Raw genomic sequence first — 27,410 nt, forward strand, 5'->3', positions numbered from 1 at the left:
GAACTACTTCTCGTCCTAACAATGCAATGTCATAAACACGGGAGGCGCAGATCCCGAAAAAAGAGTTAATCTGTCATGGTACGCTGACGGGTGTAATAAATGGGTTGAAAATGAGGAATGGAACAAAAAAGCGATCCGTAACTAGGGGGAACCCTTCAAAGCCTAGTGGCAGTCAGTGTGATGTTTCTTGGCGATTTATTAGATAAGTGTTTTCACGCTGACTCACCAGAAGAGAGGGACGTGGTGGTGTTGATGATTTTCTACATGGTAGTCATCGGGTGGTTATTACCGAGTTAATATTTAATAAATTCGATACACCGGTGCGCATCCTTTGAACTTTTCGTGTGCTGAAGGGTTGAAACATTGCAGTAAAAGCATTGCAGTGCTGTGCCGTTTGGGATGGTAACAGCTGGTTGTGAGGTTGGTTTCTTTCCAAAAAATGTGCTAAACGAATCAATCGATTTTTAAATTATCATAACAAAATGCTTTCGAATTTATTGACATCTCTACTTAGAAATCTAAAACGTATATATATCGCTTACTGCTCGTACAGTAAAGAAAAAATAATCATTCTTATTTGTTCCTTAATATTTGGTAGTTCCTTTGAGATTCGGTTACTTATAGATGTATAAAATAATATAAAATAAAATTCTCGCTTATAAGGTAGATTGTTTATGAATATAGCCAAAAGCAGGTCAACATAAAACGACGATTGCAGATCAATAATGCAGATAACAAAAATTAAACCGCCCAGAGCCTTAAAGTCATGTTACAAAAATGTGCTTGTTCTTTGTGCACCGCATGGTACTGCAAAATTGGAGAGACAATAAATTGATAATTTACTGTGGAGCCTTTTGTTGATTACCTCAGCATGGTTTTTGTCAGACTTACATGTTGAAAGGGCGGAATAACCAATGCAACCCTCTACCCATCAGTGGTGTGAGTTAACAAAAATTTTTCGAAAGAAGTCTTCCTGTGTACCGGATGGCTCCGATTTGCAAAGTTTGCTCCGCCCTTTTCACATATTAGTTTAGATTTGTCTGTGTTACAAATATAGACAAAATTTAATTGAATTCCGAAATTCAGGCTATCGATAATACATTTCAATAGTATTCCGAATAATGACATGGAATCAAAAATAGTTGTATCGATTTTAAAATGCATTCTTTCTAGTTATGGATATTTATTTATTTAGTTGATTCCCATTACTGAAAACATGTCGAATATTTTAACCATCTAGCAATATTCTAGAATATGGCCACTATCGGCATTCAACTACCAGAACATTTTAGAAAGAAGTTGAGATTGTATTCTAAATTCTATTTTCACCACTGCATAGCACATTCATACATCTATATCGTGATATATGGGGTTTATGGAGAGTATTGAAATCACACAGTTGCCACTAATTTACCCAATTATTGCATAATACAGGATATTTATCGCCTCCACATGCCCGTGGCTCCAGTTCCAACCCCAACCCCAATGCCGGAGCTATTTCGGCGCATCTGCTCAAACTCGTCCTGGGTTGTGCGTTGATAGGTTCGTTGCTTGTCTTCGAAGTCTCTCAGTCGTTGGTTGTAGCGGTCCAGTTGTTCTCGTAAAATGGCGTCCTCCTGGGCGGCTCGCTTTTCATCCAGCTCCAGACACCCGATACCGTCCAGTCGTTCCATGTCCAACCAACCGCGGAACCGTACACACACGCCGTTCATGATGAAGTGTGACTTGATGTGAACCTGCGAATGACAGAGAGGAACACCAGAGAGCAGCTGTCAGAATCCACATTCTTTGAACTAGTCACCAAATTCTAGAACTCAATCGGTAAACGTGCTAAGCGCTTAACCCTAAAACCCTGCTTTAAAAGGGATCATCTTCAGAAGCTTTCTATGCACGCTCTAATAGTTATCTGTTTGACATTCTTGAAACATTTGTCAATCCCTCTCGGCCCCGTTGCGTTGCCGCCACGCCTCGTTTAACGATTCATTGAAAAACGATCGCTCGTAAGGCGGCAGTCCCGTGACTGTCGCTGTACTTTTGTCACAACAATAATTTAAGATGCAGTCTCTACTTGGATTTCCCCGCGCATACGATCTTCTCCCGCACGTCATGGATCTTGTAGGTCGGCTGTCGCGCCCCGTGTAGATCCCCGGGACCTCCACGGTAGCTAACGTAAAACGTTTTCACTTACTGGCCGTTGACTGAACTCGTGTCGAACACGAGACGATCTCTATTTCCATGGCCCTTCTACATTTTCCGCTTGTGCCGCATAGTAGGCGACGGGAAACTTATTGTAAATTGACCCAATTAGGAGAAGTAGGCTGTGAAGGCTGCTGCACTTGAGTTCGGGAAGGCAGCAGTCTACATCCACGGTGCTTCATTTGTCGTTATTAACAAAAAAAATCCATCGAAGCTTTAAACGCCAGTTCATGCAGTTCTATATGCCTGTACTGATTCTTAAAAAAAAATAGTTGGACAAATTTTGTTGTTGTGTCCTTTTGAAATCGTAACGGTCAAAGTGGTTTATGCAATTTGTATTTCAATACCGAAAATCGTCTCTGAAAATTTACAATTATCTATAATAATTTGATATCATAAAGTATTATTTGCAGGCTCAAGCGCTATGCGACATTAAGGAGCCGATTCAATTTTCGTGCTACTTTCGGAATAAATTGTACAGTAAAGTCTTTTCTGGAGCTGGGAATTTCCCCGGTAGAAAAACTGCTTACAAGTAGTGTTGTCAAACATCCTTGATAAGCTCAAATCAAAGACGAAATAGAGACTTTCATGTCTCTTGTACTAGTCCAAAATTTTATGGCTCCTCCTCTTCTTACCTCTTCTTCTTGGCATTACGTCCTCACTGGGACAGAGCCTGCTTCTCAGCTTCTTAAGTGTTCTTATGAGCATTTCCGAATTTGTTAACTGAGAGCTTTTTTCACCAACCAACCAAAGTTGCCATTTTCGCATTCGTATATCGTATGGCAGGTACGATAATACTCTATGCTCAGGGAAATCAAGGGTATTTCCTTTACGAATAGATCCTGGACCAACCGGGAATCGAACCCAGACACCTTCAGCATGGCTTTGCTTTATAGCCGCGGACTCTAACCACTCGGCTAAGGAAGGCCCCATTTTATGGCACTAAATCTAAAAAGACAAAAACCTCAAATGCTGTGAAAAGTGTACTGTAATCTGTCAAACTTGCGAATGTGGTACGAAAGAAACCAAATGTAGTACTAGAAATGGTGCCAATTGCGAGCCCGACTATTATGTCATTATTTCGACTTCGCTCAAATCCGCTAGAGCAGAACTCCATGCGCTCTTGGAGCAAACTATAAATTGAATCGATTATTATGAGCCGAAGCCAGAGAGTCTTGAAGAAAGACTTAAAAATGACGTCAATCGTTTTCCGAGATTTCTAGAACTTCCTCCTCCCTCTATTACGCTTTTTCCAATACCTAATACATGTACCGTAATACTTTCGTAGACTCCTGCTGGCCCAAATTACTACTCGGAAAAAAAAATGGTTCGTCCGTAGATGCTATGTCTTACATCCGGAAGTGTGTATTGAATAAATATTCTAAAACTTCTTCATCGGAAGAAGTAAAGTCACCATTAGGCAATCAAATTTTGTTGACTTGGAAATCCTTAAATTTTACAAATATTTTGTTCAGCTGGCTGACTTCACTCAAACTGGAAACATTTGCACGAAGATTTTTCCAACCGGATCGTTCAGCAGTTCGAATAGTCTTCTTGTGAGTCTTGCGAGCCGACCTGAACGACTCTGATACAGTTGAACGGCGTATGTTTCACATTTTTTACGTTGTTTCCTGAGCTTAGTCAGATCGGAATTCCACCATGTAGTCTTCACATAGCACAGAGGACAATCTTCTTCAAAAGCTTCCATAGTGTAGGGCGTAGTAGTATCAATGACATCTTCCAAATGACTTAGATTTGCAATGCAGTATCCATGAAATTTGGTCGCAACTTATGCAGTAAAGCGAACCCCCTGGGCAAAGGCACAACCTTGTGATCAGCTTGATTGCTGTCAGGTCTCGGGGCTTAAATGTATCTTTACTCTGAAGAGAAAGATGCACACTAGTGGTGCCAATGGTGATAATAATCAAAAGTGTTTTCTAATGAACACTATTGATTAGCATCACCGTGAACCGATACTTTACGTGGTCTATGATGAAGCGGCCCTTGTTTGTTTTTTCTATACGTTTTTTATTTATACTTCCAGACACTCATCCGGAGCATTATTTTATCTATTTTAATGTGCATCAAAACTTCCTAACATTGAAGAAATCGTGCTGAACAGGAACACGCATGGCCGTACAAGGATACAACAGAGCCTTATTAAACCCGTTTCTTATACTAATAATATCACTATTTACTAATTTACTAATTAAATCATTCTCTTCTCGTCAACTAGCGTAAATTCAGGATTAGGTTTTTCATTATAGCATTGAATATATTATAAGAATGCCGTCAGACTAAAAAAACTTGTGACTAATCGCTATCTCTATTTATAGGTACCCGTAACCGTGAATAGGAATAGTAACTCATGAGAAAAATACTAGGATATAAGTGAGTATGAATCACTAACACCCCCAACAATGAAAAGGTAAGCACACATCATATTCGATTACCCTAAAACAGAAATAAAATTATCAGTGATTACTACAATTTTAATAATCTGATAGTGTCGGTTAGAGTTTTCAAACAACGTCAAGAACAAATTTCTTCTTATAACAGATCCTAGCAATGACATATTATCGGCGCGGTAAAAATTAGAAACAGTTTATTCGCCGAGGTTGAATTTTTGTAAGTGTAAGTGATTATAGTATAATCTGTTCTTGTGCGATGCGCTTCATTGTTGCAGGACATGGTTCTTATTATTATACGGCCTTCAGCCTTCGGCGAGATCACCTCAAGAAGATATATGAATAATTCCGTTGCTGGTTTTGATCATGTTACTAAGAAAATAGTGATAATGTGATAATATAGTGAGATGACGTTATTGTGTCGAATAATTTTGTGTGGTTAATGGTAGTAAGCTACTAAGATTGTGATTATTAGTGATGATAGTTTGTGATATTGTGAATATTAGTGATATAAGCAACAAGAATCCTACTTTTATTTTAATGAAGATTGTGATATTGAGTGTTGATGCGGTTTATTTATTACAGTGATTATTTTGAATGAGACGTTCTATACTTTAAACTTGATGAAGCAGTAGTATCGTGTTGTGGCTGGGTTATAAATGTGATGTTAATATCAAAATTGGTACAGCTAATGGTGATGTTAGTAGAAATTCTGTTGATAATTAGGATGGTGATATTAATATCAGTGAATAGTGCTATGAAGTAATCTAATAGTTATCAAGTGAAGTGATAGTGTGAAAAGAACGTTTCCCACCTTCTACCGCAACCTTCTGAGACAGATCGCAACAGTGTCTTCTTGGAAGCCATCTTTCCGTGTACGTCTGGTGAACTGCTTCAGAAGGATTACGTCCTCTTTCCTATCTAAAGTCTAGTTTAGAGCTTAGGACAGTATTCACTGTACGGCTAGCAACATAAAAAAAAAAAAAAACTTATGCAGTAAAGCGAACCCAGTTTGTTGACAGCGGATTTCTATAACGTTACATAGTAGTGTTTGATCCGTTGAACCTGTGAGTTTCAATTTCATGTTTGCTGAAAGTAGCAAAAACTGGGACCAGAAGGTTACCTAGATAGAAGTACCCCCTACGAAAGTGAGGTTATTGAACTAGCGTTACTTGAGCTGTACCATTTTTGCATGAGTCTGCACCAAGGTTCCGAATTCTCACTCACTCTCACGATAATAGATTTATCCATCACAGCAATTTACAGCGATAAGCTGGGATGCGATTTTATCCGTCAACCAAAGCGAAAAAAGATATTGCTCTGCGTTAATGCGTGCAAATATCAAATGCGGGAACACCAAATGTGGTGTCAAAGATAGATTTTTCTTGCTAGGGCGGCGGTGATTTCTATAATGGTTGCTAGGTGTTCTTTGATTGTTTTGTATTACCGCATTTGGAGGACATTTAGTCAAGATTTGCATCTCAAACGCAAACAGCAATAATTACACATTTCCACAGCTGTGAGAAGTTTGTTTTCTCTTTCTCCTATCTCTGGACAACTTTTCCTGTATTCATCGCCACGAGCAGCAGTTGCTTTTATGCACCAAACTTTCCAAACCAAACCACCACTATCGTTAAGTTATTGTGGTAGCATGGATAGCGTGCACGCATCGTGGTTGTTTTTAGCAATGTTCTAGGTTTGAATCCCGTCGCCGGCCCCAGTTTTTGCTTATCCACATAGTGATAATTCTCGGGAGCAGTTGGTGAGCGAAAATATGATAGAGTGATAAAGAAATTATCTCCAGAGTGGAATGATTTTCGGTTATCCTCCATCGTAACTGTAGGGAAAATAAGTATGCGCGAAAAAATATGTTCACGTGAGGAAGCGAAAAAGCTTTCTCCTTACGTGCCACAAATCGTAGATTTCGCGTCATGGATACGAAAAATCAGAACCCTGGTCTGTACAAATTGATGATTGTTGTTCTCTTATGTTGAAGATTGGTCTGAGCTATCCTAATCGTAGCCACTAGCCAAACTAGTCAAGGTAAAACTTTTTGCAATTTCAGCACGAAAAGACCAGCAGCGTAAAAAAAAAACAGATTGGTATCCCTTAAAAGTCGCCAAATGCGAAAAAGTACAAAATAAACTGTGTGAAACACGTGGTGTAAAACCATATAGGTAATAATTTAAATTAAATTACAACAACGTCATAACCCGATTATCTTGAAGAAGTAAACCCGTTTTTTTTTTTATTTTGACATAAATGTGAGCTAGTTTCGAAGGAAGAGGTCCAAAATTTCCAGTTTAACTAGGTTTCTGAACAAAAAGACTTCCAGGTTCCTATGTTTATAAGACAATCTTTAAATCGCTAACGAAATAAATTTATCGACTACCTACGAACTTCAAATACGATTAGAGCTCCCCAATTTATTTTAGAGTTGGCGGATTTCGCTCAAACTTTCGTAGTAGCTTCTGATGGTACAATTGAGGTATTACTCAATTTACAAAGACTTTTTTACTTAATTTCAATTTACTTTACTTATTTTACGTAGTTCGTAAATTGATTTGTGACGATGAAATGAGAATTGATGCATTGGAGTGATGAGCATATATTATAACATATTATTGATCATAACTTTCATAAGGGTCCTTCATTAACCACGTGGTCATTTATGGGGGCAGGGAGATCTGGCCAAAAACCACGGTTCATACAATTCTTCATTTTTTTTTTTGTTTGTACAAATGACCACGAGAGGGGAAGGGATGTCTCTAGGTCTTAGAATCTACATATGTAATAAGTTACATAGTGGACGATTATTGATGCAGTACGCACCTTTAGTAAGTCCATGAACTTTTTTTATAAGAGCTCTATTTAGATCAATGACACATAATAATTCTAAAAAGAGTGCCTTGAAAAGTGTTTGTGAACAATCACGGTCACCCGGAAACATCCTGATATAGATCTTCAAATCAACAAGCACAATTTCTTACTTATTGAAGAATTTTGAAATTAGGAAGAAATGTTTGAAGAATTTAAATATTGGGGAATACAACGAAGTGCCAATTTATTTAAGTCCTTCCGGAAATATAGTTTATAAGATCTTCAAGATCTACCAGCATAATAACTGATTGTTTGATAAGCGACACACGTCCAGTAGATTCACGTTATCAAGAACAATAAATTGTTGTGTTCAATGGATGTTTTTCAATAGCATCCTGGGATATAGATCATGAGATATAGATCATGAGATCTACATCTGTTGTAGGTGACATATTACTAGATAGCCCATACTCAATGGAGTACTTGGAGGATCAAGATCACTCTGAGGACCTGGTTTAGAATCTCATCCCCGAGATAGATCCTTGGAGTCCTTGGAGGTTCAAGAACATCCATACACATCAATATAGGACTCCATTTGACTTTCATGATTGTCTATGTCATAAATAAAAACCATCATTATACAACTGCTTAGGCTTGTAGATGCTTAAGCCTGTATTCCACTGAGTCCTTGGAGGTCCAAAAATGGTTAAGAGCCGGTGCCAAATTGGAAAACCATCAAAAGATTACTTATCACACCAGTAGACTGAAGATATTTATTCCATTGTGTATGACATTAAAAACAGTCAGATGATTTTCGGTATGAAAATGCAACTTTAATGTACTAAAAATCAATCATTTCAAAGGTTACGTCTAATGGGTTTCAAAGAATTGGTCCAGAGGTGTAAAATAACTGGCGCTAAAAGTTCTGATTGCATTTTATTTTATAATAACGATAAATGAAGCACCGTGGCAGCAGCCTACATCGTCCTTTCCTTCAACGAAATTTTTCGAGAGTCATCGCCACTCGATGACGACGACGACCTTCAGAAAACCATCGGTACGGCCGGAGGTAATCTGATACTTTTCAGCATCGCTTGACTTTCTGCGCCCCTTTGCATGTTTGTTATGATCCCGGGCACACGATTCCGAAATGGATCAGTTCGATAAACATGTTCAAAACGCGTCAGTTGTAGTTTTAGGTAGCCGCATAAACCAAGTGTACAGCGCTTTTGGGACCTTTGGGACCTAATGAATGGATCAAGTGGTTTACTCGCAAGTGTCTGTGTCGAAAGGATCGTAAGGGCAACACAACTACGTGTGCCAATTAAGGGCACGCGAGCCATCTCTCCGTCCTTAGGCTCTCCGGCTGATGCTCAACTCCTGTTCCGATTCTGGCAGGCGAGCAAACGAGAATGCGATTGCAACTTGCAATCTGCATGCATTGGCGTTAATAGAAAGCGAACATAGGGGGTCACGGCCCTTGACTTTAGAAGATCATTAATTCAATAAAACTTTAAAAAAAAATTAGCTTCGAATTTAAAAATGGTTCTAAATTTGAACCTTGACACTTTTGATCATGTTGGACGTTCACTAAGTCGACAAAAATGCCACATGGGTTTACATTTTAACACTGGGATTGTTCCTATCTGACATTTTGGAAGGGACACGAAACACAAAATACACCCAAAGTTTAATTAGAAATCACGTATTTTTGGCCTAAACTCAAGCGTTTGATACTAAAACTAGGATAGGGCCTTAGGATCATATTCCTAATGATTTAAACGTTTTAAAGCTTGGAAATATGTTTTCAATTCAGAGTTTACCTTCAAAATTGCCAATCATTTTCGTTTTTAATTTTCCGGATGTGGCCAATCCCAAGTTTGGAAGGGCCCAGGCCCCTCCTTATTAACGCCAATGCTTGGAGTTGGCTGTCAGCTGGTCTTATGCGTAAGAAACTCAGGCCCAAGAAGCGCATCAAACCAATTTGGCGAAGGAGGGCAACTAATTACATGCCCCCTCGTCCGTATGCTGTCCAGAGGAGGAAGCTGTCACAGACACATCATCACTTATGTTACAGCATGGTTCACATTACTGCAGGAGAGTTTGCACAATTTGAATATCGAGCTGACGTACGAATAACGTTCCTACTGAATGGGAAAGTTAATTGTACGGTGTGGGTACACAGTCAGCCGAGCCAAAGGCTGTCATTTGGTGTTATTGTTTGATGTTAAATGAGTGGAACTGAAGTGGACCCCTTCTGCAAAGTAGTAATGGTTGAAGCCGTTTTTTTTTGTTGTATTTATGTCCGGAAATGAATCTTTTATTCCGGGCTAATGGTTGCTCAATGAGAGCATAAACATGTTGTTTGTACGAAAAAAAGTAGCCTGAATGTTTGAAGGTGCTAAGGTGAAACACGTGGTACGAATCAGGAGCAATTTGTCGGTTGGTGCATTCTGCGATGAGTAATGATTTGTAAATAAGAATTTAGAAGAGCGAATATGAATATGTTCATTTACGCCAAAGTGATGAATTTATGGAAAAAAAATCTTACAGAGCCATGAGTTTGAAATTTATAAAATTACCCATTGGGTGTTTTCCATGGGCGTAGCCATAAGGGGGTGGCAGGGGAGGGCCCCTGGCTGATGAAAAAAATCAAAATCAACTGGTTTGCTACATACATGCACATCAATATTTTTTTCGAATTCCATGTTTATGTAAAATTGCGCCATGATAAACTTTTTGAAAACTCTAGGAATATGGGTAAAAATCAAATTTCATTCAAAGATGTTACTCAACGTCATTTGAGCACTTCATCAACAGTTCGCAATGGATGTTTCGGAGGCTTTTGCCAAGCATCTGTTAGGTTATCTTGATAAAAATAATCTAGGAATTACTCGACGAATTCGCCAATGCATCCGATAAGAAATAACTCCACAGATTCGCCAAAAAATCTTCATGAGATTCCTATTTATTTTCTGCTATATATTTTTTATTAAGTGGATTTATCCAATAACCATTCTAATATTAAAATCGTTCTTGGGAGTAACTCGAGTTTCTCAATCGAGTCACCATCAATATTTAAGATATTTTTCTGTCTCTCAAATCAGTACTAGAAAATTTCTAAAACAATTTCAGAAAGCATTTCTCTCAAGACACTTTCAAAAATACGTTCGTTTTGACCAACCACTGAGAACTCCTTCACGAATTCTTTTGTAAACATTTTCAGGAATTCCGATTTGTTTCTGGAATAATTGCAGAATTTACACCAAACCAGGAATTCCACTGATAACATTTATAAGCAATATCTTTGGCAGGGGTGCATTTAAGATTTTTCCAGTAATTTGCTTTGATTAATTTTAAGATATTATCCTAACAATTTCTATTCCCTGCAATTTTTTCCAAGTAATCCTTCACGGATTATTCTGAGAATATCCAAACATAAAGTGAAGTGGGGTAAAAGTTCGAGTGGGGGAAGAGTTTCTTTTTGAGATTTCTAGCTCGACTTAAATCAAATGTTATAAATGCCATGGTGTTTCGAATGCTATTCAAGAAGACAACTTCCACTCCAAATATTATAAAAATCGATTGAGATTTGGAAAAGTTATACCTATTTGTTGCTTTAAGAAAAATTGTAATTTTCGGTCGAACTCGGTCATTGCAAGGAACAATATAAAAATAAAATCTTGTTCGATTGTTTATGTAAGGGGGTTTCTAGATCCATCATAAGGATGCTTTGAGTCGTATTAGTTCTTGCATAACTTCTTGGAAACCAGTTTTGGCCTACAGTTGAGCAAAAGTTCGAATCAGCGGGGTAAAAGTTCGACCCATACATTATCTCGCGGAAATAAATGCAAATTACCTAAAATCTACATATAACCTTTAATTTTAGCGAAATATGTTTGATCGTGTGGAAAAAGTCACCAAAATTTCACCTTTTTAGTTAGATTTGTGAAAAACTGCTATTTATAGGTATAATACCATTAACCTTGTTTTGGGCAATTTTTTGATGAAAATTTAGTGTGTATTTTTCATTAAACATAAGTTTACGGTTGGTATAAAGTATGCCTGTCAACAAAGGAATCAATAGTTTGTATATCAGCCAGCGAACTTTTGCCCTACACTTGATTCGAACTCTTGCCCCACCGGTGGGGCAAAAGTTCGTTTAAGACAATCAATTTTCATAATGTTATAACTAAAAATGGGAAAACATTTCGACAAAAGTTTGTTCAGCAAAATTGTAGCCAATATGTTGAAGGTTCACCGTGTGGTATTAATTTCTTTACAACTGCAATTGTTTTTCTGAAAATATTGATTATTTCACTTTTGCCCACCTTACTCTAAAACAATTTTATAACGAATCCTGCAACAGTTTCTCCTGGCATTTTCTGGAGTTCCATCAGAGATTTTTGCCAAGTTTTGTATTAAACAATTTTCCCTGGAGGTATTTTAGGTAAGTAATCATTTCATCAAAAAAATATATGGAAATTTCCAACAATTTTGAAAACTTATGTTTTCATATCCTCCAGATAATATCTCCAGCAATTATTCCTATAATTTTCCTAGAATATTTTTTCTCAGAGTTCTTACAAATATTGACACAGGAATTCTTACAAGTATACATTAGAATATAGATTATAGGAAAACAGTTTTTTGGGACATTATTCAGTGCTTCCTTTGGGATTTATTTTTTAACTATAATTTATCTATAAATATCTGCTTTTTTTTGTTTTTTTTTGCTGGTGAAAATTAGTTTTGGCGGTGCTACGCCACGTGCAAATGTTCTGTGGAAACATGTTTTTCGAAGTGATAGATGTGTTTTTTTTTATCGGAGATTATATCTGAAGATGTTTTGTGAAGTTTTGTTTTTTACTTTTATTCGATTTGCTTGCGTTTTGCTCGAGAGTGCTCTGTAATGGCCGCATAAATTGAATTCGTTTCGCGTGACTTGTTTTTTTTTTATCTCCCATGCGTGTTGATTCAAAAATTGAATGTGACTCGTAGATGATCGATTCGGGATGGATTGAGAACTATTTTGATGGGCAGTACTAAGTACGGCTCACGCTATTGTTCTTATTAGAGGAGCGACAGATTGCAGCGGATTTTCGACAAAGAAATTTGGTGATTTTGTTCTGATCAGCAGCGCATAATCACAATGCGTAAATACTAACCATTTGTCGGCCAGAACGTCTACCGAACGTATCCTATGGCACTACCTTTTCCATCAATATTCCACAACATCCCGTAATACCTATGAGAGGTTGTAGAGTTCCCTGCATCTTTCTTAAGTTGGTGTTCAATCAATCATCATTTCCCATTCACCAGCTTTCGCAAGGACGTGGCCAGGACAGCTCTCGATTATTGAAGGTTGCGTCAATCTTGTCTAAGAGTTAGAGGTTAAACCCAAATCTCTGACTTCGGTAACGGACGGGAAGGAGGCAACCCTCAATGGTCTAGGACTGTACCACCGACGAATTTGTGCGAAATGCTTAATGCTAATGTTAATGCTAATAATTTATCTATGAATATCTCCAAGAACTCAAAAATAAATCTGCAGAATCCAAAAAAAATGTCAACACAAAAAGTCCTGGATAAATCCATCTTAGACTTTTTGAAATAATTGGGCAAAATTATGTTGAAACCTTCGTATAAAACGCTGGATGAATCTTTTAAAATATGCTCAAAAAATGTTAGGAAGAATACTTGTGAAAATAACTATTCGGGATATCTGAAAAATAACTACAGAGTAGCTTTATATAAATCTATGCATGAATTTTGGTAATCTAGGAGTAATTCTTGATTCCGAAAAAATCAAGAAAGAATTTTAAAAAAAATCTAACAATCTTACAGTTTGTTTTTCAAAGATATACCTGAAAGATTTTTTGCAGAAATCATTAAAAAAATTTAAAAATTATGCAGAGAATTTGGTAGAAGAATCCTTGATAGAATTGTGGAACATGTACGGTAGAGTCCCAGTAAAAATACTAGGGGTAATGTCTTAAGAAATATCTTAACGATATCCAAAGGAGCAAAAATTTACAAAATTTCAAGTATTATTTTTTAACAAATTTGAATTTATACTTGAAATAAACGTTTGCAGTATGCCTGAAAAAAATCCCCACCCCCCATACTGAATCTTATTTTTTGAAGGAATTCGAGAGGAAAGATTTGAAGGAATTTGTTGAGAAATTTAATGTATCATTTGTGGAACTCTTAGAATAATACTCCAGGACTCCAGGAAGCAAAATTTGAAGCAATTTACGAAGGAATCTTAGCAAAAAAAATCGATATAAATAAAAATGGAATAGTGTTCATATGTCACGAAATAATTTGATAACGAATCAACGGATTTACCTAATTCTTACACAGTTAGCTTCTTGAAGTGTTCCAACGTGTTAGTATGTTAAGAAAGTCGGTTAAGTATGTGAACTTCACGGCAAAATTAAGAAAAACAGGGGTATGAAACTGGCACTTCTTTAGTAGAATGATTCAAAGTTATCCAACAGCTTTCTTTGGGACAAAGCAAGGTTTGTCGGGTCAACTAGTTTAGTATATACAGTATTGGACAAAACATTTGCAACTTTTTCGATTTTCCATAGAAAATGACCAACTTTAGTGAGCTAGATCTCAGTTATTAATGGACCGATTCAAATGAAACTTTCACAGAACATCAGATATAACTTGAATTTTAACATATATTTTTGAACAATTTTTCCAATAACGAGTTTATAAGTAATAACGGTTTGACTATAGTGTAACTTTCGACGAAAAATTCAAAACTTTTTATCTCAGAATCTGATAGCCCTACACAAAAACTGTCTTCAGCAAACTTATTCATCTCGTCAAAATCTACAACTTTGCTGGAGATACCATGAAGCAATTCCTTCAATATGTTTATTTATGTCAATTTTAAAAAATCGTCAAAAAATTCACTTTAGTCAAACCGTTACTGCTTTTTAACTTGTAATTGGAAAAATAATTCAAAAATATATTCAAGTTATATCTGATATTCTGTAAAAATTTCATTCAAATCGGATCATAAATAACTGAGATATAGTTTATCAAACTTGGTCATTTTGTATGGAAAATCGAAAAAGTTGCAAATGTTTTGTCCAATACTGTATATCATGAACTTGTGTATTGCATTTGATTTGCATTAAATAGACAATATAATCAGAGGAAAATCTGAAATTAAATTATGAAGAAATTTCTATAGGAATCCCTTGAAATTTTCATGGCAAATTTCTAACGTATTGCATACAGAAGTGCTTTGAAAAACTAATTTGGGATGTCTGCAGAGATTTGTGTGTTAGATTTTGAATAAATGTTGGTAAGATCTATCGCAAGAAATTTTCTAATGTTGAATTTTCCTAATGCACATGTTACTAAGAAGCCAAATTGAACCCAGATGTGTTTTAACTCCGCTTTTCCAACTGTGAATGAAAGAGGAGGTTTTGTGTTCTTCATTGTTTAACGTTTTTTGCAAGACAGGTGCCGAGATTGTGTAGGTATAATGATCGTTTTCGCGTAAAATTTGTGAATGAACTTTTAAAGTCGTTTGGCTCTCCCTGACGGAAATTTGACTACGCCATGGTGTTTTCTCTCGAAAATTTGGGTAGAAGTAGCTCAGAGTGTATGGTTTACACTTTTTGTTTATCGCTGTTAGTTTTTCGAAAGTTGGAAAAATGGCGTCATCCGAAGAGAAACGATATGGCGTCATCCGAAGAGAAACGACGCGAATTGATTTTGTGCGAGCAACTGGAAAATCCTCAACTCTCTCATCGATACATTGGAAAACAACTCGGAATCGTTCAGTTAACGTTGAGTCATGTTTATGAACGTTACTATGAAACTCTGAGCAACGAACAGAAGTATCAGTGATCAGGATCACAAGCGTGTCGTGAAAGCGTTTAAGCAGAATCCCAATGCCTCTGTCAGAGATGTGGCCAAAAGTTTACTCTAACCAAGTCTTTCATCCGGAGAGCCAAGAGCCGGTAGAAACTGCATACGTACAACGTGCAGAAGGCCCGAAATCGTGACAATCGGCAAAATACGGTGGGAAAGTTATAGACTTGTAGATCCAAGCAAAGCTTAATTGTGTCATCATGGATGATGAGACTTACGTCTAGGTGGACTTCCGGCAGCTTCTGGGGCTAATTAGCGCTAATCTGGGAGGGAGAAACCAATACAAAATTTCTGTACGTCATAGTGAGCCGGGATTCCGTTGTCACGAACTGTCACTCAAATAGATCTCAAACATTGGACTAACATGGAAAAAGCGCGTAACTGATTAAAACACATTTTCGCATTTCATCAAAAGTGACAAAAATTGAATGAAAATCAATTCATGCACATAATGCAAGTAATGTCACGTGAGCACCTTTCAACTGATTGAATATAAAGTATTGAAAAATGCATGGTTTTACTTTTTCCAATGAAATTTAATATTTGGTGCATAGAAAACTGTGGCCCTTTTTCCATGTTTGTCAGGAAAGATCGAAAGCACACAACAAAAGAAAACTAGCGATTTTTCCCAAACCTGGCTTGATTGTTGTTGGCAAGCTGGAGTTATCTTGCAGGTCAAACAAACTTTGTTCTATATTTCGTGTGTAGTATCGGTGCCTCCCTCCCAGGCGCTAATATTCTTCACCGACCAGCACGAGTTTGATGTTCTGGAGGAAGTAAGGAAGCCGAAACATTCAAAGTATTCCAAGAAATACATGATTTGGTAAGCGATCTGCTCATGCGGCAAACTAACATGTGCCTACCGGAACCTTAACAGGGTAGATCTACCACGACGAGTGTCTACAGAAGCATCTGTTTCATCTGTTGAAGCAACACGAGAGTCTTACGATCATATGACCGGATTTAGCTTTGTGCCACTTGTCACATGTTGTCCTGGAGTGGCACGAAGCACTCAAGGACATGAATATCCCAATGCACTGAAACTAAGGCTTATCGAAGAATATTGGGCTGTTATGAAGATAGTGCACTAGCGCATGCTTCATGAAGCATCCCAAGGAGGTCAAATCTGTGGAAGACATAATGAAAAGGTGGGACTCCGTGCAATAGAAGCTGCAGCCAGATGTTGCACAGAACTTAAAGTTAAGCGTGTAAGTGTACGGTTATGGTATTGAAATTGAATGAAATTAATATACCAAAAGCTTTCTAATGGGTTTAACGTCTGAAAATTTGAAAAGGATTGGTAAACTAGGCAGGCATGATGATACCCTATGCCCACGCCCAAAGAAGTCAGACATTTCCATTACGAAAAGATTCTGGATCGCCCGCGAATTGAACCCAGACACCTTCAGCATGGCTTTGCTTTGTAGTCGCGGACTTCACCACTAGGATAAGGATACCTACAACATAAGTCTAGGAAATTTCCAACTCAAAGAGATCCAAACTTGAGCCATTCTCAGATATCGTCAGCGTGGCTTTGCTTTAAATCCACAGACACCACCGTACGTCTAAGCCATATCAAAGCGCAACATCACAATAAAGGTAGGAAATCCCATCTACAATGAACATTACCGTCTCAATAATGTCTATCCATACGCACAAACCCATTCAATGTTGATCATGGAATCCATGAATCATGGAACGGAATCCCCCTGACGAAACAAACGCGGCGCGCCTTTACGGGTGGATCACGGCGCTCAGGAAGGTGAAGTAGCGCGACAATAATAATGGGACAGCCTAATTTGCATTTTACTCGCTGTCGTTTCCATCTATATGGTATTCACCGTCAATGAATCATAAAAGAGTAAGAAAGAGCATTTGGACTCACATGTCCCCAGAATTGTGGAACATTTCAGGCATCTGAAACGTTAGAAATCCCAATGCTGCTACAGTATATCACGTCCCCGCTTAGAAGAAATGTTATGTCGCTTCCGGATCACTCAGTCAATTAGCATTTCTTGCCTTTTTAAAGAGGATCATTCTTTGGAAGACCATGAAATCGATTCCTTCGAGTCCGATCTCTTTTAAAGCTGTATACTTGGAAAATGGACCACCATCAACCACCCTGTGAGCGAAACAGACGGCTCTCAATGCGCATGCCCTTGTCTCGAATTGCAGCCGTAGACAAAGATGGCTCCCCGTCGAGTGCGCAACTATTTATACGCAGTCGAAATTTGTGCAAAACTCATCCCTCTCCAAAAATCCGTCAGTCTATAGTCAAAAAACCATCCTAATGATCATCATGTGCGTGTGCCTTTTGCCTGAGGCCCTATAGGGTGACGGTCGTATTTTGGACGGTTTGAGGATATGATTTTGAGTTTTTGTCTTTGGAATAGCCACAAGGCTCCTTTAATGTATGATGTATGAGGGCGAAAGGCATCATACTGCATTAGCATGTATCGGTATTAGTGTAAATAGGCTTTACAACCATTTGCTGTATCTTAGTATTCATTTTAGCCCTTTGTAAGGCTTTATATCATAGTCTTAGGAGATTTCTATACATTACTTGACTAGTCATGTAAATATACACTATCCACCATAAGTATGGAATCGTTGCAATACTGAGTATTGCAGTACTTTTAAGTTTAGCATCACCCAAAATCCAGTGCTAAAATTGTTTTCAACGAAAATAAAAAATCGCAGGGGCTCAAAGACGCATTTTTTATGATGACTTCAAAAATACATTGGTCTAGCACTTCAGAATCACGAGATAATATTCATTTTAGGTGATGCTAAACTTTGCAAGGTGCTGCAATATTCAGTATGAGTGTTGCAATACGCGATTCCATACTTATGGTGGGTAGTGTGCACACATTTAACAGTTAACGTTTATTGCAACAAAATCGTAACAATTTCTTTGGAAAATGGCCCAGAGTGTCAAAAATATATAAGAGTCCAAATTACATTGGTTACCCTATTCTTCGAGCACTTCACCCCCGACACAAGCCGGAAGTGCCGTTGCGTTAGTACGAAAAATCGATAGCCACACAAAAAGTTCGCCGTGTGCTTCTCCTCTCGCATGATTTGTCCCTTCTCAATTCGAAACACGTTTCCATACAAAAGACCCATACATCATCCCAGTTTCGTGCTGTTTGTCAGTTTTCAAGAACTGAAAATTTTGAGCATTGGCGGCGGTGGTGGGTCAATCGAATACCCAGAAAAAATACCCGCCCTAGCGAATTCGATTCGTCACACCTTTTCCAAATTGCGTCCCCAATTATACGCGCCTAATTGAGTTGTCAATCCCTGCACCCGAGTGATGATGGGACATCTCAACTAATAGGTTTAGCTTTACCTAATACAAATTTAGATCAAAACAATAGAATTTATGGTACTTTTATTGAATGTTTTTCATGAAATCTGAAGTTTTTTTTTTCTATAGTGTTCTTATATATTCTTATTTTGCTTTATAATATGTTATAAAACCAATTCTCGCGAAAAATCAATTACAAAACGTTAGCCTGCAACTCTTAGAATAATGGTCACTGCATTTATTAATTTCAATATAATATTTTTTATAGTTATTCTATTTTTTCAATTATTTTTCTTGAATTTCTTGTTAGAATTCCGAAGACCAATATAGATAAGCAAACCTTGAAAGCATTATTTCTTATAACAAGATAAAATTGAACTTTGATTGCATTCCACCCAATAATGAAATGTTCTGGAAAACAATAGATACATAATAGAATTTATTCATACAATAAAAACCATTCTGAATTTATAGTTTGAACAATCATTGTTTCAACTTTGCTGAAACATACAACAATGAATAAATTATAGACTATTGAACACCATACATTTTATAGTGTTTGAATAGGTTCAGCCTCGAAATTAATTGTAAATTTTTATTCGGGTCGTTCCAGTACCCACCTTGCCGTGTTCCTTGTCGAAGTCACACTCCTTCTCCAGCCCCAGGTGTGCCGGATGGTGATGATGATGATGGTGCGGGTGATGATAGAGACCGTGGTTGGGATTGAACACTAGCTGCACGTTGATACCGGTGGTGGCGAACGAGATCTCGGTGTGACCTTCGCAGCATCCAGCTCGGAAACGGCCCCGCCTTTCTTCGATCGGACGGTCGCGGAAACCGGTGTATCGAACCTAGCGGGTCATAGAAAACGAGGTGAAATTATTAATTGTTGCGTTATAGTAGAGAATGCAATTTAATGTTGAAATAAACATAGGGACGTTCCGATACTTCCGATATATCGGAATATCGATATTTTGCTTTCGATGTTCGATATTTTTGTATCGATATTTTCTATTCGTTTTATCGGTAATATCGATATTTCCTTCCGATATATCGTACATTAATACATTCAGCGACAAAAGTTAGTCACTGAAGGCTGTTTTTCCATACAAAATGCCCAAGTTTGGTTTGGAAAAGTTTTTCAGCTTCAAAAGTTACATAAACTTACAGAATATTACACCAACCAATTACAACTTACCGCTTTTCGACTAACTCGAAAAATCTCTTGGTTACTTCTATGTTTGAACAACCCTCTGAAACTCTTTGGAAAAGGTCTGAAATTAAATGATCTCAGTATGTACACAATTTAAGGTTATTTGTAGTTCGTCATTAAAATTATATCCAATTCGGACTACCAAAAGCTGGGACACAGATCTCCAAACTTGGGCTATGGAAAAATAGTATTTGATTACTAACTTATGTCACTAAGTTTATGTGCGTCCCTAAATAAACATGCGCAATATTATCGTTGCAACTATTAACTAGCCTTTGTGTTAGGCTAGAAACTTTTTACTTCCCATCAAACTTAAACTTCTTCTTTCTAGCGCTACGTCTTACCGCCACGATTATTTGGGCCCTAACTCTTAAGTAACTTACAAATTTTCGAGTTAAAATCGATGAGAAATAGGGAGCCAGAATTTCCTTTGGCACTTTTGATTCCTTTCGGTAGGAATTTACAAAGCTACTGAGCTCATGTTTGAACACATTGTGCGTCTCATATTGAAGTACTGCTTATATTGTAATGTTTCAGACTTCGGTCGATGAACCCCCATGCCAAAATGAATCGTGGAATTGACCAAGTAGTTCTTTACCCTAAGTGTGATAAATTGTCCATGCTGCCGACGGAATTCCCACAAACTTACGTAATTCGTGTCGTGCTCGCTGAACGTGCTAGACAGCACGTCGATATCGCGCACGCCTTTTATGACGTCGATTCCATATCGGTCTGTTTCATATGTGTACATCGCAGATCATCGCACGCGCGATACCTTCGAACAATTAAGGTGACGCTACACATAATGCATCAATGGAGGAAATGTAATACATTGAAACCTGCCTGAGTTGATATTGACTAATGAAGCCATATTAAAAACAAAATTCTATGGCGACTAATCAGTGATTCTCAACCCTGTTCTATCAACTATTTTTATTTCTGATAATGAATAGTTCTCGTAATAATTGAGCTTAATGTTCCAAATAAACTTGGGACTAGAATAACTTCCCGGAGAAAAAAAGCTGAAATTATCAGATTTAAGAGAAAGAATACGCAAAAAATCGACAAAATTCTAAAATACACGCCACGGCATAAAAATTAACAAGGCAAGCTCTTTACTGATATAAATATCAAGTTTGATTGTAAACATGTGACGTCACTTCTATCGTACCGTATACCTTCCGGACCACTAGATCATTTTTTTCGTCAATTTGTTCGAGGTGGATAGGAATGACGTCGACAAATAACTGTCAGTTTTCGGAATGTATCACCTTCTTAATATAGTACACCGTGATACAAGCTATTAGGTGACACACTGAATTAGAGCAGTTCACGGTAACTTGATATTAAACCCAAGTAACATTACTAGCTGAATAATAGCTCATTCAGCAGAACTGTGCTTAACATTGATTTGTATAACTCTTATTCAGCAAATATGTTTGTTGGGATAGGACCATCGTGTTACGGAGATATCGAGTTTCATTTAGTTTAGCTTGAAGCTTTCATCATTAATAATCTTCTTCTTCTTCTTGGCATTAACGTCCTCACTGGGACAGAGCCTGCTTCTCAGCTTAGTGTTCAATGAGCACTTCCACAGTTATTAACTGAGAGCTTTCTTTGCCAAAGTTGCCATTTTCGCATTCATATATCGTGTGGTAGGTACGATGATACACTATACCCAGGGAAGTCAAGGAAATTTCCAATACGAAAAGATCCTGGACCGACCAGGATTCGAACCCAGGCACCTTCAGCATGGCTTTGCTTTGTAGCCGTGGACTCTAACTACTCAGCTAAGCAAGGCCCCATTATTATCGTTATCAATAATATCCATAGAAAATAGAGGTTTCGATTAATATTGACAGTTCGAGAGACAATCAGAAGTTCGGCAGTCAAAACTTCGACGAAGTTCGGCATCGGCATTCTAATTTAGTGCTTCGCCGATGCATAAGGAATGCCTTTGTCGTCGTAGCACTTCATTAGAATGCCGACGCCGAACTTCGTTGGTGATATTTCATTTATCTTATGAACTTTGGTCTAAAATTAATCTGAATGCACAATAATGAGGGTTTAATTCTTATACCGCGATAACAGGGAATATCTCAATAATGGGCAAACTACCCTATCATGTACGAAAAAATCATTTTACCTAATTTTTGAGTTGACTTTACCCAAAATTAGGTATAACGATTTTCCTCTCAACCCAAAATCTCTAGGAATTCTCCCTCTTCCCCCCCAATGTTGACAAAAATAGAGAGAGCTGCACCTACCTAATTGGGGTAGTTTGGCCCAATAAGCCAAATTTGGGTAAATGCATTATTCTCAGGCTTGGGTTGAATGATCTCAATTTTGCGTTGAATCAAACCAAATTTAAGCAATGTTTTCTTATGGCTTCAAAGGCAAAGTAGGTCAGATAGCGTGTTTCGAAATTATCTGGATTTTGAGATATACTGATTTAAAATTGCGGTCTACTCATTATTATGCGACTTCTATGTACACTTTGTTGATTTTACCGCATTATAAAGGGTCATACTGTAACTAACAACTGTCGAGTATTTTTCTTAAGAAGATTCTTGAATACATGTTACAAAATCATAGCATATAAATCACAATTGTTGTACAAAGTACAATAGCGCGACAGCCCGAAGGTTAAGATTCTTGTGGGCTATGAGATCAATGTATTACATTAAAAGAACACTTCATGGATTACTCCTGAAACTTCTCATACACACTCCGAAAAAATCATGTGATTTTACGTCTTTTGGATGCACATAAAAGAAGCGAGCCGAATGACGTAAATTTATGTTACATTTCAAATACCATAGCGTCTGATTCGGGAAATGCCCATTATAGTGCCATCGTTTTCGTGTCTTTGACCATGTAAAATTACATATTTTGTTCAGTACATCTTCAAGGACACATTTTAGTGTCGCTTTATCATTTACATCATGTGCCACTCAGTCATACTATGAATTACGTCCACAGTGATATCCATTATTTTTAAGAGTGTATGCTTCTTGCTCAAGGCGCATCAAACTGCATATTGCTTCTAAGGGATCGTCCATAAATGACGTAGCATTTTAGGGGGAGTCTAGGATTTTGTGACGAGCCATGTATTAGGTATGGGAATTAGGCTACGATGGGGAGGAGTGTCAAAAATTGGACAAAATATCATTTCCATACATGACGAAACGCTGTTTTGGAATATTGATGCACAGACAAATTTTTAAATTGGAGGTCGCCCCCCCTTCTCCTCCAATAGTTCTAGAGAGGATATAATTTAGTACCTCCCCCTCCCCCTAATAATTTTGACAAAACCTTATAATTTGAAGCACCCAACAATAAGCAATGAACTCAAATATTTTTTAAAATCATATATTTTATATGGCTTCGTAGCCGTTTGGTTAGTGTCACCAAGGCATTTAGGCGCATCGTGCTATGAAGTGTGGTTTCGATTCCCGCTTTTCGTGAGGAACGTTTTTCGGCCTTCGCGAAACGCCCTGGGAATCGAGAAAATTTCCTTTATGAGAAGATCCTCGACCAGCGGGATTCGAACCCACGACCCTCAGCATGCTGAATAGCTGCGCGTTTACCGCTACGGCTATCTGGGCCCCTTCTCACATGCCAGTGCAAATTATTAAATCTTCAGGCTCATGAGCTCAATTTCAATAATTTCTACAAACAAGCTAAAAGTTATAAGAAATTTTTCGAGAGCAAAGCATGTTACTCTTTTCCAATGAATCAAAACTACGTAAATCATGAACCCCAACATTTAGAAGCATATTTTTTATTGTATTCAAAATTTATCTTATTTCTTCGAGGTGATCGAACATTTGAAAAAAAAAAACGTCCGAAAAAATGTCTAAAATTGATGCTGATTTGTTAATTTTAGGCTTATTTGAGAAAAGTTGTGAAAAGCGATACGTAAGTGACGTCATTGATAAGCTTCGTTTCTTATGGCGACTGACAGGATGACACGCACACTAAAATATTGTTTGAATGACCTCAATAGAATACAGTGAACACATGTTCCTGCTAATTTTCTTAATTTTGACCGAAAAATCTGCTATTGAAATTAAATTAATTAATTAATTAAATTAATGACGGATCCTGCCCCCTCTATAACAGGGAGGTGTGCATTATAACACTAACCTGAGATGCAGGCTCTATTCCAATTGGGACGAAGAAGAAAAAATACACAAATACATAAAAGAAGCCGTCTACTAATTACGTAACGGGTTATGGGGGGGGGGGTTGGTTTGAGATTTCCTACGCGCCATTCAAATTATTTTTAGTTTTCATGCAAAAAATCTTGTCATATGTAGGTGGTTAAAAAACGTCCAAAACTGTCTTATGTAATTAATGGACAATCCCAAATGTGTTGTTTATAGAGGATAGATGAATTAATTATAATAAAAGCCGCCCTTCGTATTCATATTTTTTTCAACTTTGTGTAAAAGTGTATAGGGTGATGTGCTAGTATTCATCGTATTAAGCATTGATCAGTGAGAACTGCAATTTTCCCAGTATTCCAGCAAATAATGTTGATACAAACTGATGCCAAACAATTCTTTCTCAAAACGGCTTTAGCATTGTACAATAAGATTTAGATAAATCTTGATCTCTTTTTGGAAATAATGCAAAGAAAATGCATCTTGCCGTATTCTCAATCCGTCATATCGTTTTCATTTCTGTCGAAATCAGTTTCCGGATTTGTCTCACTACTTACGGCTCACTGTGATATATTTAGCGGCCAAAACACGACTTATCAACGCTATAATAACATGTTTTACTGAAATACAGTACTTTTATTGCATTTTTGGTGTACAAGTGTACAAACCATGACAGCTTTCACAAAAATACACTTGGAAAATAAATCTATGTTGCAGGTAAGTTGGAATATTTATTTATTTATTACGACGAATTATAGCGGTTTCGACGAAGTAGAACGAAACCCTACACATCGTAAGGAAAAACATAAAACTTTTGTTAAACTGCTCAAAAAAGCTAAAACTTTGAAAAAGTTATGGGACCAGGTCAGTCCCACTCGGGCTCAGATTTGGTACCACTTCTAGTACTGCATTTGGTCCCTCGGTAGTGCAAAAGGTACCCAAGTTTGACAGATCGCAGTACACTTTTCACGGAATTGTAGATTACCTTATGAGCCATAAAATTTTGAACAACTGCAAGGGACATGGAGGTCTTTAATTTGTCTTTGATGGGACCATCAACTAAAAATCAAATTTCTTAAAATAAGTTCAAAATACTGTTTTACAAATTTTATATCAAGCCGGCAAGTTGTTTCAGCAAAATTCGTATTTTTATTTTTCAAAAGTATTTGTAATAATAATCCGAATACAACTGCGTTAGTTTTAGTCCGAGAGTCCGAAAAGTAGATTTTTTATCGTTTGTTCTATAAGACATAGTTGCGAACAAATCAATGGCAAATATCACACAGATTTGCTATAACTTTTTGACCAGGAAAAGCTCAGAATCCAGATAATTTATTGTCAATATATCATGATGGAAATTGGTTTGGAGCAGAAAAAATCGCGGTTTACAAACGGACACTGACAAGCATGTTCAACTTAACATTGAATAAAAGAACATTAATAAAATAAGTCCATCGTTTGAGGGAGGGGTTCTACGACACACCCTTTTCCGGTATACCCCTCCTAAATTTGAAATACTCACTTCACTATCCCGACTGAGCTTCTTAAACAAGTCATCAGTTTCGAACTTATTCTTCTGATCTGGCACCACACGTGGCATTTTGAAGATAAACCGTGGCTTTGGCTGCTCATATAATCCAATAGTATCGAAGGGGATCATCCCCAGTGCTGCAGGATCGTTCATCATCTTGTTGCTGGATTTCAAAATTTACCCTTCGGTACACTAGTTAAAAAAATCACGACCCAGATGTCTATCCAATGATGTACTTTTCCCTTGGTCACTACAAACTTCTTCAAGATAACACACTAACGAACGCGTCAATGAACCGGAAGCGTCTGGCGCGATAGGCGTACTGTGACGTCACGCTCACACACCCCCACAATGTGTAACGTAAAGGGGGCTTTTTCTCTACCTACTACACGAACGTCACACGATCGATAACGATTTTTTTTTGTTTGCTTGGCTTTAAAACGTGAATGTCAACTACCCGGATCGAAATCGGCGAGACCCGTCCTGAACAAATGCTCTGCGGAGACTGATGAGGGAATCGCTGCAGCGTTATTCAAGCCCAACACTACGATCTCTCTCCCTTCCACAACGGGTAGGTATATAACGACCAGGCTTAAAAACGGAAGGGTGAGAAACTCCACCCATCAGGCGGTATTCGTGTGGTAAAGCTGATGAAAACATAATGAGGGAAACGAAGGAGACTTGTATAGCCGGTAGGGTGAGGAACGTAAATGACCACGCCCCATCCTAGCTACTACATAGGTGGCGAAGGGGAATTTGATATACAGAAAAAAATGTATTATGCTAATCTGCATTAGCATGAATAAGAATAATACGACTTTAGCAAGCATATTATTATGTCTGCGAAAAATACTATACGATGAACAATGAAGAGCAGTAACGTTCCTTTGAAAGCGAGGAGTAGAAGAGCATGCCCCAAAACGCCCCCGTGAGCTATCACATCCAAGATGTGAGCTGAAGACCAGGGTTTCCCAACCGCAGACCCCTAGGAGGTTGTGATGACTTTTCAGGGGGAATCGTGAAGCCATTACAAATAAGTGTAATTGATGTAGGATAAATAATATATTTTGGACAGGCTTAGTTAAGTCTGAAAACGTCGTTAGACATACTGCGTAAGGTATTGTAAAACAGGGTATCTTTGATAATGACGGCAACTTTGATCAAAATAGGATGTGTACGAATAATTTATTGAATAACTATCACACTTTAAATCCAATAAACTTCAAATTTGGTGTGTATGTTCTCTGATGTTACACAACTGTCTAAAATATAATGAAAAATATGTATTTTCCACAAGTGAATGAAAAATGACTGTAATTGAAATAACTTGTTTTTGGGCATATTTGCCAAACCATTCCTAGATTACGGAAGATAAGCACTTGAACTTGGAAAAAACTTGTTTTATGGATTGAAACCAGCCTCAAATGCTGATTGAGTCATTTTTCAACTTCGACCTCCTCATCATCTAGAACAAATTAAGCTTGTTCTATAATAAGGGCGTAAGTCGCATGATCGATTTCTTTTCCCCAATACTCTCTGATAGCATCAACGAGAGCAGCGTAGCAGCAGGGTAACTTCTCACAGGTAAGTAATTTCTACAGCAAATTTAACAGGTAGGTATTTCTTCAGCAGATTTCTTCGGTCACAGGTAAGTTTAGGTTTTCCTTTCAGGTTCACATGCAGGTAAGTAATTATTCTTCATATCACTTTATACACCATTTCAGTTTAACGTTTAGTTCACTTTATTATACTAGGTTCAATTTTACTAGCTAATTATTATATTTCTTCCACTATTCATTTGAATTCACAGTCTTCGCACTGAGCAAAACAAAGATAAAAAGAGGGCTTCTCTTGCTTTCTC

At 37.5% G+C, this 27,410-nt stretch overlaps 1 protein-coding gene across 1 annotated transcript; it reads right to left on the reverse strand.

The window, feature by feature from the left end:
* Positions 1-587: 587 nt before the first annotated feature.
* On the reverse strand, positions 588-26,067 carry LOC5567106 (protein big brother). Its single transcript, XM_001651442.2, has 3 exons — positions 25,541-26,067; positions 19,257-19,487; positions 588-1,736 (listed from the first exon to the last, which is right to left on the reverse strand). The coding sequence occupies exons 1-3, from the start codon at positions 25,703-25,705 to the stop codon at positions 1,440-1,442; spliced, it is 693 nt and encodes a 230-aa protein (XP_001651492.1). The 5' UTR covers positions 25,706-26,067; the 3' UTR covers positions 588-1,439.
* Positions 26,068-27,410: the final 1,343 nt, after the last annotated feature.

The sequence above is a fragment of the Aedes aegypti genome, chromosome 1 (genome assembly GCF_002204515.2).
Source record: "Aedes aegypti strain LVP_AGWG chromosome 1, AaegL5.0 Primary Assembly, whole genome shotgun sequence".
NCBI lineage: Eukaryota > Metazoa > Arthropoda > Insecta > Diptera > Culicidae > Aedes > Aedes aegypti.